Source organism: Corylus avellana, chromosome 1, assembly GCF_965113065.1.
Source record: "Corylus avellana chromosome 1, dhCorAvel1.hap1.2, whole genome shotgun sequence".
NCBI classification, from domain to species: domain Eukaryota; kingdom Viridiplantae; phylum Streptophyta; class Magnoliopsida; order Fagales; family Betulaceae; genus Corylus; species Corylus avellana.
Window position 1 is genome coordinate 373,820 of NC_142490.1, and position 11,922 is coordinate 385,741.

The 11,922-nt window shown below is 36.8% G+C and overlaps 1 protein-coding gene and 1 pseudogene across 1 annotated transcript; both read left to right on the plus strand.

Annotated features, from left to right (window-relative positions):
* Nucleotides 1–1,180: 1,180 nt before the first annotated feature.
* LOC132170383 (amino acid transporter AVT3B pseudogene) lies at nucleotides 1,181–2,894 on the plus strand (annotated as a pseudogene).
* A 2,954-nt stretch (nucleotides 2,895–5,848) lies between these two features.
* Nucleotides 5,849–9,378, plus strand: LOC132171799 (Protein kinase superfamily protein). The gene is made up of 4 exons (XM_059583199.2): nucleotides 5,849–6,440; nucleotides 7,021–7,800; nucleotides 8,709–8,756; nucleotides 8,840–9,378. The coding sequence occupies exons 1-4, from the start codon at nucleotides 6,258–6,260 to the stop codon at nucleotides 9,158–9,160; spliced, it is 1,332 nt and encodes a 443-aa protein (XP_059439182.2). The 5' UTR covers nucleotides 5,849–6,257; the 3' UTR covers nucleotides 9,161–9,378.
* The last annotated feature ends 2,544 nt before the right edge of the window (nucleotides 9,379–11,922 follow it).

The window sequence follows — 11,922 nt, forward strand, 5'->3', positions numbered from 1 at the left end:
ATTAATGTTATACTTATATATTTCATACAAATTATAAAACCCATATAATTATGAGCCTTAAAAAAAGTACATAGCAAAATAATAATAAATATTTCAGTCAACAATGCAATCAAATAATCATTTCACATTATATTTAATCTTAATTATCTCTTAGGTGTTTCGAAGTTCATTTTTTGTATAATAATCAAATAAATTTTTGCCTTCTTTTTCTTTCAAAAGCATAAAAAAATTAAAAATAAAAATAAAAAAAAATAAAAAGTACTTAAAAAAAAAATTTGAAAATCCGGATAAATTATACAAATAAACAAAAAATCTCATAGGTAAAAAGGCCCCGGACAAATATCAAATAAGAAGCATGTTATATCGAACAATTAACGATTTTATAAATTAATGGACACTAAGCAAAAATAAGCCCCAAGATGCCCGTTGTGGTTTCACACTTTGGTTTGGACATCGAATATATAATTGCTCATAAGATGCTAATCATATGTATGTGTGTGTGTATATATATATATATAATAAAGATTATTTTTGCTAATGAAATCAAAAATAAATATCTAATCATTATGTCGAGAAAAAATCCGACAATCTATACAATTATATATTTAAAAAAACAAAAATAATGCAATGAATTTTTTTTCTATTTTGTTTCTACATCCAATCATTCATCTAAGTCAACTATAACATACAATATTATGTAACTTATGTTATATACATATTAAAGTGATTAAACCATAATAATACATAATTTGATTTTTATTATTTGTTTTCTTATTTGATTTTGATATTAATAATATTTAATTTATTGAATAATTTATATATTAAAAACTTTTTAAATATAATTAAGCATCATTAATTACGTTAAATTAATGAACCTATTTTTAAAATAAAAATCGGTTCACTCTTAAAAAACTAGTTTACATATTATGCTTTAAAAAATGGATTTAGTATTAAAATTTACATCACATATCGCAATATTAAGACATTATAAGAGTGATTCAGCCTTTATATATATAATATATATGATTATTAGCGTAATACAGTTCCAACAAAGAAGTCTGTTTCAATGGTGTGGAGGAATAATGACGGGTCTTAATTTGCCTTCTCGGACCCTCCACGATTCCACCTACTTGGTCCCCATTTTTTTTGATTTTACCCTCCGACACGGCGACCCCATTCTAAGCAAAGCCCACCTCATTTGCCCATCTCTCTCTCTCTCTCTCTCTCTCTCTCGCCCTCGCTCTTCAAATATCGACAGGAAACTGAGCAACCTCCCCCCAGAAAGTCATCCTCAAACTCAATCGATCCCATAATTTCAAAGGAACAATCTTTGTTGGTCCCCATCAATTGGCTCCGATCTCTCAACCTTAAATCCCAGGTAGTATCTGAATTCTGAAACAATTCGAGAAAAAACATCATGGTATTTGAGAAGGAAGCGAGCTCATCCGCACATGTCCTAAAAATCCCACCTTTTCCGGGAGAGGACACCCCTCTCCTGGCCAAACCGGGCCACCGCCACCTCTCCTCCCAGCCCAAAACCTTCGCCAACGTCTTCATCGCCATCGTCGGCGCAGGCGTGCTTGGCCTTCCCTACACCTTCAAGAGGACCGGCTGGCTCATGGGCTCCCTCATGCTCTTCGCCGTCGCCCTCCTCACCTACCACTGCATGATGCTCCTCGTCCGCACCCGTCGCAAGCTCCAGGACCCTCTCGTCCTGGGCCTCTCCAATCTCTCCTCCTTCGGCGACCTCGGCTTCGCCGTCTGTGGGCCCCTCGGCCGCATCTCCGTCGACGTCATGATCATCCTCGCCCAGGCAGGATTCTCCGTCAGCTACTTGATTTTCATATCAAACACTCTCTCTCATCTTTCGGATTCCTCGTCCACGACTCGAATTCTGGGTTTGACCTCAAAGTCGTGGTATCTCTGGGGTTGTTTTCCGTTCCAGTTGGGTTTGAACTCGATTCCCACGCTGACCCATTTGGCTCCCTTGAGTATTTTCGCGGATGTGGTGGATTTGGGTGCCATGGGAGTGGTGATGGTGGAGGACATCTCGCTTTTTCTTCAGCGCAGACCTGCTTTGCAGGCCTTTGGGGGTTTATCTGTTTTCCTTTACGGTCTGGGTGTGGCTGTGTATGCATTTGAAGGGATAGGAATGATTTTGCCGTTGGAATCAGAAACCAAAGACAAGGACAAGTTTGGAAAGGTCTTGGGATTGTGTATGGCTTTCATTTCTCTGCTGTACGGATCATTTGGAGTTCTGGGTTACCTTGCTTTTGGTGAAGAAACCAAAGACATAATCACCACCAATCTCGGCCAAGGATGGATTAGCACTTTAGTCCAGTTGGGGCTGTGTGTGAACCTGTTCTTCACCTTGCCGCTGATGATGAACCCGGTCTATGAGGTGATTGAGCGGCGCTTCTGTGGCTCTAGGTACTGCATATGGCAGAGGTGGGTGGTCATTTTGGGAGTGAGCTTGTTAGCTTTGTTGGTGCCTAACTTTGCAGATTTCTTGTCCCTGGTTGGGAGCAGCGTGTGTATTGTTCTGGGCTTTGTGTTGCCAGCTCTGTTTCATTTGCTGGTGTTTAAGGAAGAGATGAGTTGGATTGGGATGGTTTTGGACGGGGCTATTGTGGTTTTGGGGATCGTTATTGGAGTCACTGGAACCTGGTCTTGTGTAATGGAGATTCTTGCACCCAAAGCCTGATTATCACCCGATCTGCTAGCTAGTGTGTCTTCTATTTGCATGCCCTGTTGTAGATTAATGTTTTTTGTTGTAATGAAGGATTAGTTTCAGATTTTGAGCCTTCGTTTGGGGGCCAATGATGATGATCATCATCATTTATTCATATTTATGCTATCAATCTTAATCTAAGAGGATTGAGATAATTAGTCAAGTTTGAAACTCTCTAAATTCGTTATAAAACCCAGTCTCTCAAGAGTTTCTTTATAATTCACACGTGGGCTATTAATTCTTCCAACATGAGACTAGTCAATTTGAGCCCTACCCCACTGATTTCAGACATTTCAATGTCAATTTGAAGGTATGCAGTACAACCCTGAGCTTATTCTTTTCTCACCTTTTGAAATGTTTTTCCTTGCTTTCCTCAGTAATTGCTTTTTTGTTTTTCTTTCCTTCCAATAACAGGGGATATCAGATATCTAGACCCAGGAATAGGAATGAATGAAAAGGAAAACAATCAACAGATAGGTGGAATGGCTTATGTACGTATTGAATTGAAAACTTTATACCTTGAATCCAAAAGGGTAAACAAATAAAAAGACACTGACATTAATATGGAAAGAATGCAGGATACTACTCCATGTAAAATAAATGGGAGTTTATTAACTCGATCTCTTTCGAATTGACTTGACATTCCTAGTGGCATTTACTACGCCATGTAAAATAAATCTACATAATGTTCAATGAATTTCAACGTTCGTCTTTATCTGTCATGATTATAGCAACAAAATTTTATTTGGATCTCTATCTAAAAATGTAGACACCAAAAACATATCTTTCACTTCCATGTCACCGGTGGAGTGTACATCAATCTTTGGATTTTATTTATTTATTTATTTTTTGAGAAAGAGAATGGTGATTTAAGAGCTCATAGGCATTAAAGATTCTAATAATTTTTCATACATGTGGGTTATTAAATTCTTTTATGTAAGCCATATGTCAATCCATTTTATTTCAGTGATCTATTTCGCAAACCAAATAGACTCTTAGGGCCTGTTTAGTTCACAAAATAAACCCCTGAAATGGAATGGTTATTCCTGTGAAATAGTCGTTATTTTGTTTAGTAAGGGTCTATTTTTAAGAATAGTGATTCTCGTGAGAATCACTAATCCTTTATACATAGGAATAGTCATTCATCTAAAAAATAAGAGGAATGACTATTCCCGAGGGCAAGGACAAGATTTTCCAAAAAAAAAAATCATGTGGGTGGTCAGCCACCCATAAAAAGCTTTAGGGTGGTAGCGCCACTCCCAAAGGGCCTCGCAGTGGACCGGCGAGGCCCTCTAGAGGTGGCCAAGACCACCCCCGGTGAGATTCGAAGGTGGCCTAACCACCCCGATTCACATCAGAGGTGGCCGCGACCACCCCCAGAGGTCCCTAGGGGTGGTTGCGGCCACCCCCGATGGTACTGAGGGTGGCCGCAACACCCCAAAGAGCCACGGTGAGGTCCTCCGCACCACCCTCAATGCATGTTGTGGGTAGGCGGCCACCACATGTTCAGCCTTTTAAAAAAAAAAAATTAAATGAGTTTTTTAATAAGTTTAGTTCAATTTTAATTATGAAATATATGTTGCTTTCAAATTAAAGAATTTGAATAATTGTTTCATTTCAATCTCTTATATTCCCAATAATACTTATTCATTTTTCTAATCATTCTCAATTCCGTGAACCAAACACACCTTAAAGTTGTGAAAAACTTGAGAGAAATATTATACATCTCAAATTTTATTTTCAAAAGTAGATTTTTAAATGATGTGTTACTATCCTATGAGTTGATGACATAATTTTTAAAATAATAAATCTTATGAGATAGTAACGCATCATGAACTAACTTTTTTTTTTTAAAAAAAAATTAAAATTAAAATGTGTTTTTCAAAGCCTGAACCTTAATAAAGAGAGTAAGTGGAATGCATAGGTTGGCAGCATGTCGTTTTCCAGTTTCCGGTAGGTTGTTCATATCCACATATTTTTACTTTTTAAAAGTGAAACAACAGCCTATGTCCCCACATCATCTTTTTTCTCTGATAAATCTTTGTCCTATCCAAATTAATGAAGAGTGGGGATATTAATCTGTCTTTTCTCCATCAATTGCTTAGTAGACCGCCTCGTCTGGCCTGTTTTGAGGGTGGCCTGTGCTGTGTGCCCTACTGACTTTCACACGCCCAAGAAAAGAATCATGATATTTAATATTTAATAAATAAATAAATATCCACATTCATGAATCATGATATTTGTATGATATTTGTTTTATGGGCCAACATCAATAGCCCAGTTTGACTTTTATGGGCCTCAGAACCCAGTTAATGACCCACATGTGGGCCGCCGTCATGAATGAAGCCCGATTCACAATAATAGAAGAAGCTTTAGATATACGGATAAGAACGCAGGTGGCGGACGCGCATCATTGCCAACAGGCAACAACCACCGATCAACTCCTCCAATGCAATTTTGATCTCCTCACTCCACCTAATTGCTTTTTCATTGTTTTCTATGTTTTCAGATTTTTTGGAATAAAATAATTAACATTTTTCATCCAAATTATTCAGATTTTTTTTTTTTTTTTGTCTTTAATATTTATTAGATCCTTAGTTTTTAATGGAGAAATTGTTAAATTGATCTCTATGGTGTGACCTTGTATCAAATAAATTCATGTGGTATGTAATGTCTCTGCAATAAAAATAATTCCTCCTTTAAATTTCAGCCATTTTTCAACAGAATTCTAATGAAATTACATTTTTACCTCCAAAAAATTGGTTTGAGATGCCACCCCCTTCTAGCCTGTTATATGGTTGGTTGACCAAACCACCTCAAACTATTTTTTTTCTTTTTCTTTTTCTTTTGTTATTATTTCTAATTTTTTTCACCAAAAAAAAAAAAATTAATAATTTCCTAAAGATTCTGTCAAGAAAATGATCGAAACTTGTACAGATAGATATTTTGTTATAAAGGGAAATCACAGGTATTTATAAATCATTTTGAAACTACAGTGATTTATTTGTTGTTTGATTATTTATCACCTATTAAAATGACAAAATAATTGTTAAATATCAATAACTTCAAAAGAAGAAAAAAGGTGAGAATAAAAGAGAAAGAAAAAGAGAAGCAAAAGAAAAAGACTCATCAGGTGGGAGGGGGGAGCCAAAGAGGAAGGTGTCAAGGGGGAGGAAAGAAAAAGAGAAAAAAGTGGAGATAGAGGGTGTTTCTTTGTATTGAAGGCCACAAACCAAAAATAACACCAATAACACCAACAACACCAACAAATAGTAGCTCAAGTAACATAAGAAAAGTCTTCTTCTCCTTCTGATTCATCATCAGCTGCAAGTAAACACAAAAGACCCAACTTTTTTTTTTTTATTAATTTGTTGGGTCTTCTTCCAAATCTCATATCTACCCATTTTCTTTCTCGTCATCCAAAGGAAAAGGGTTGTTTCTAAAGAGACAGATAGAATTGAATCGAAGGAAAAAGATTACTCTTTTGTAATCAGATCAGACGGTTGAGGGAAGGAGAGAGAGAGAGATGTCGTGTTCGTCGTCATCAGGGTCGGAGGAAGACGAGGAGGGAATGGAGTCGTACAGGAAAGGAGGGTACCACGCTGTTAGAGTTGGGGATCAGTTCGCCGGTGGCCGCTACATCGCTCAGAGGAAGCTGGGTTGGGGTCAGTTTTCTACCGTCTGGCTCGCCTACGACACGCGCACCTCTGTACTTTCCTTTTCCCTTTCTTTATGATTCAATTTTTTTATATATTTTTTCTATTGGGTTTGGATTGTTTCCATGTTTTCTGGATTGATCTTGCTTGAAATCTATCTTGTTTTGTATTCATCACACGTTATCTATGACTCTGTGAAATCTTATATCGGGTTATTAAAGTTTTTGGAATTTATTGATTTTTAGATATCATATTTGTCTCTTTTTGTATGGACTGGAATTTTGCCAGAGAAATGCTCATTCTTTCCCTATTTATCACGGACAATAAAGATTGCAATCACCTGTTGGTATTATAATATATAGGCATGACATGACGTGAATTGGGTGTTAAAGTTTAACGCAGATTTGAGGATTTGAGTGGTTAAAACGATCCAATCTAGTTGTTTGATCTGAATACCCAACTTTTTGTTGTGCACTTCTTGTCCGGTGGTATATCAGATAGGTTCCTCACACGCATACAAAAATAGGTTGTTGTCTCGTGATGCAAAATGTATGTGAAAGCTTCTTTTTTTGTATAAGCTGAATTCTGTCTGTCTATTTTGTTTTCATTCACATTTTTTTTTCTTTTTGTCAGCAATATGTGGCTCTCAAGATCCAGAAAAGTGCAGCACAATTTGCTGAAGCAGCCCTTCATGAGATTGAAGTCCTTTCAGCTATTGCCAATGGTGATCCCTCAAATTCTAAATGTGTTGTGCGACTCATCGACCACTTTAAGCATACGGGCCCAAATGGGCAGCATCTATGCATGGTCCTGGAATTTCTTGGTGATAGCTTACTCCGGCTGATCAGGTATAACCGATACAAAGGCCTTGGATTGAATAAAATTAGGGAGATCTGCAAGTGCATTTTGATGGGTCTGGATTACTTGCATAGAGAACTTGGTATAATCCACTGTGACCTGAAACCTGAAAATATTCTTCTCTTTTCCACCATTGATCCTACGAAAGACCCAGTTAGGTCTGGGCTCATGCCAATTCTTGAAAGGCCTGAAGGGAACCCAAATGGTGGAGTTGCCATGAGTATCATCGAAAAAAAGTTGAAAAGGAGAGCAAGAAGAGCAGTATTGAAGATATCTGAAAGAAGAGCTTCCATGGGAGGAGCTGCAAAATGTGAGAGAACCCTGGATGGGATTGATATGAGATGCAAGGTTGTGGATTTTGGAAATGCATGTTGGGCCGATAAGCAGTTTGCAGAAGAAATCCAAACTAGGCAGTATAGAGCTCCTGAAGTAGTACTACAAGCTGGCTATTCCTTCTCTATTGACATGTGGTCGTTTGCTTGCACTGCCTTTGAACTTGCTACTGGGGACATGTTGTTTACTCCCAATAGTGGGCAAGGCTTTAGCGAGGATGAGGTAGGATGGTTTTGCCTGTCGTCTAGTTTGTTTGATCCGTTATAATCTGCTAAACCATGGAAATTAGGACCAGATAGTTTGACTGGATTCATGATTTATCTTTGAAGTTATAAATGGAAATAGCAAATAAAGGAACAATAAGATGAAGGATATTGGAAAATATAATGCAATACTTCTATTATATTACACATATATTATCTATAATATCCAGCTAATATTAGATTTAGTTAGGCATCATGTCCTTTGTTCAAGTGATAAGCTTAGAGCATAATAATTTTCAGATGCTCCCTGGCTCCTTGAAGTGGAAATGGCAGCCAGAGGGCATTCATGGCGGATGGGAAGATAAATATCTAAGAAAATATAAAATCTCTATACATAGAATATATATATATGTTGAAGTGGACTTTAGGTTCCTTTCCAGTCATGGCATATTTGGTGGGTGTATGGAAGATAAGTAAACATTAACAAAAAAAAAAACTTGTTTGATAATTGAAATGCATGTTTGTACTGGACTTTGGGCTCTTGTCTATGTAGAGCATATATTTCAAGAATGAGCGAAATTAGATTATATAATAATTGATATGCATTTTTGTACTGAAGTGTAGTTTGCTGTCCAGCGACGGTATATAAGTCAAGAATGAATTTCCATTGCATTATCGAATGGTAACCTTTATTTTTGTTTTGTTGATACCCACCTAATAACTACCTTGGAATGATCTAAAAAGGCAAGCTATTGAATCACCTTCCCCTTATCAACTGTTATTGATTGATCGCCTAAATGCTAAACTTGATGTTAGTTATTATTAAGTAGAACATTCTGTAAATTAGCCATGATGATGTTAAAGTATTGTCTCTGTGAATCTTTTCATATACCAATTTAATGGAACTTTTGATTGGATTGGTTTCAGGATCACCTTGCTCTAATGATGGAACTCCTTGGAAAGATGCCTCGAAAGGTAAGCACATTAGTAACCCTCTACCCATACATAGTTATCCAATAACTTTGATTTTGATTTCTCTCTTGTGCTTGGGTGGGCAGGTAGCCATTGGAGGAGCAAAGTCCAAAGATTTCTTCGACAGGCACGGGGATCTAAAGAGGATTCGGAGGCTGAAATTCTGGCCACTTGATCGATTGCTGGTTGAAAAATACAAATTTTCGGAGAATGATGCTCGTGAATTTGCAGAGTTTCTTTGTCCCATTTTTGATTTTTCACCAGAGAAGCGACCAACTGCTCAGCAGTGTCTGCAACACCCATGGCTCAATCTCAGGAATTCAACTCAGGATGAGATGAAGAATGAAGCTAATCTGGGAAATCTGAATGTTGGGATGGGCAACCTTAAGATTAAGGTGGGTAAGTGATGAAGGGACTAAAAGTGTTGGTACAGCCGCACTGTTTTGGAGCCCCTCCCTCCACCCGTATGACTATTGATTGTGATCTACTTTTTGTTTTGTTACACTTCTAATAATTTTTTTATTGACTCTATAACATGTAAAATAGTAATGATTCTTGCGAGAGAGATTTTACTGCGTTTATAGATAATATATTCTGGTGGCTTGTGCCATACCTGACCGCAACAGTAGATACCTGTGCTGATCACCTGTTTAAACTGATATAACATTCATGAGTGAATATTTTTGCATTGCACCATAATGCTAGGATATGACCTGTCAGAGACTTCAAGGAAATAATTTATATTCCGGCACTCGCAGAAAATGCCTCTACCGACACTGAAGGATACCTATCCCTAAAGATAAGTATAAAGAAGATAAGGGTAACTTATAGCTTTATTCGAAACAACTCCATACTTCTCTGCTGCTGCTTATCCATCATCAACTCCTCTGCTTCTTATCTGCTCCAACCAACCAGGAAGAAAAGAAAATCTAATAATCTACTAGTTTTCCTACCTCACAGATTCCTTCCTGATTGTGAGTCAATATGTGTTGGCCTGCTAAATATAGTGAAATCATAACACCTAAACTGAAATGAAGTTTAGACGTGGAACAGGACACAAATCAACTAGCGGTCTAGACAGCAACAATGAGAAAGTCTTTATGTAGTTCACTTGTCTGAGCAAGTCTCAAACGGCTTGTCCCTTGCTTAGGCTGGTGGGCCTTATAGAGACTCTTTTATAATTTTGTTGTCTTGGATTGTTAACAATTTAGACAATAATTGTGAGAGTTTTTATGTGGCTCACTTGCTCGAACAGGTCTCGAACAGTCTATCCTCCTGTTCAGGCAAGTGAATCTGTATAGACTCTTTCATATTTGTTGTCCGAATTGCTAACAATTTAAAAGTCAAATCTAATAATAACTTTTGATTTGAAGTCCAATAGTAGGTGAGAAAAAAAAATGAACTCAAATTCAGATTTCTTACAATTAGTTGCAATTCAAGTAGTTCTATAGAAATGACATTGGACGCTATTCTCCATCGAAACAAGTGAACCCAGCACCTACTTTCTTTGTAGGACTAATCAAATTGTGTGGAATTCAAACAATCAAATTTATGTAGGGCATCGTTGTTAAATTAACTCCGAATGAGAAACTAACTGCAACTAATAAAGCAGAGGAAAGAAACGTTACAGTGACAATGGAAGATGATGGCACGTGATGAGGGGATGAAAGAGTTGGCACTGGGTAAAGAGGACCCCGTGAGTAAACTAATCAAATAAGGAAAAAGATATCCAACTTGCATGACTTCACTTTCAGGAAGATGTGGTCCTTTTTGAATGCTGATCGTACCATATCTTACTCTTATTTAATCACAAGTGAGAAGGGGTCCATGATATAAATAATCAATTGACGGATAACCAATTTCTGGAATTTTCCTTTTCTTCTACATAATCAAAACTCAACCAACTAATAATCAAACCCAACTTCCCCACCCAATATATATATATATATATATATACAAGGCCCAGAGTAGTGACGTCATAACGTTTCTTAACAAAGTGAACAAAACAAAAGGCCTAAAACTTTCATGAGTAATAACTTTATTAAAAAAAAAAAAAAAAAATTAAGAGTATAAAATTATATAGGTTAATTCTAATTTAACCCATTTAATTAAACAAGTCTTAATTTCGTGTTAGATTGCATCAGGTTTACGGATCGTGTAAAAAATTATATGTCACGTGTCATATTTGGGTTGTGTCGAGTTATAAGTATAACACTATATAAACCACTTAATTCTAACTCATTAATTTTGTGTTGAGTTTGTATCAAATTCGCAAGTCGTGTCAAAATTTAGCATTTCTCTCACGCCATATGATGCATGAGTATGTTGATGCGACGAGCATAAATTTGACCATAACGGATAAGTCATCCATTAAATTAGATTCTCCCAATTTATGTGAAACCAAAAGAATATGACATCTCCACCACAACTGCGCCACACACTCTCAGATAACTTAACGGGCAAAAAACAAATAATACCCAAGACAAGAAACAATAGAGGTGTCCATCGAAGTGCATCGCTTTCACCTCGTACAAGGGATCAAAAACAGCAGCAAGTTAACCTTGTAATTTGTATTAACAACAACTCGTCTCATCGTTGTTTGTTTAACGTAAAGAATACTAGACAAGCTCTTCCAGCTAAGAGCCAGTAATTAAAAGCCAACCCAACGTCTCTTGCGGCCAATTTATTCAATTATAATAGCAAAGATATTTCCTTCTCATACCATGGTCGTATTTCCAGCTAATGGGGTGATGCAAACGGATCCGGATCTTCAGTTATTTGTTGTTTGGATTTCCATAAATATAAAAAGCGTCAAACATAAAGTTTTCTCTAAATTGGGTTCCGACGTAATTTATTAAACTGATATGTGTTCGAATCGAGAGGCTCTCCTCCCATTCAATATCCACCAATTTCCTCCCATTTTAAACTAGATGAATGCCATGTTTTTAAAATGCAATCTAATGCCCACTATTTTGCTATGCCAATCATTATAAAACCAAGCTCACTTAGTCACTTTACCGTTGTCACAAGCGGCTATAGGTTGTTTTAAAATGTGGTTTTCTAGGGGTGATGCTAAACATCACGCTCGGCGTGTTGCACGCTGGGCTGATTTATTATTTTAAAATAATAAAATAATAAAATTTTATTATTTTATTATTTTAATTTTAAA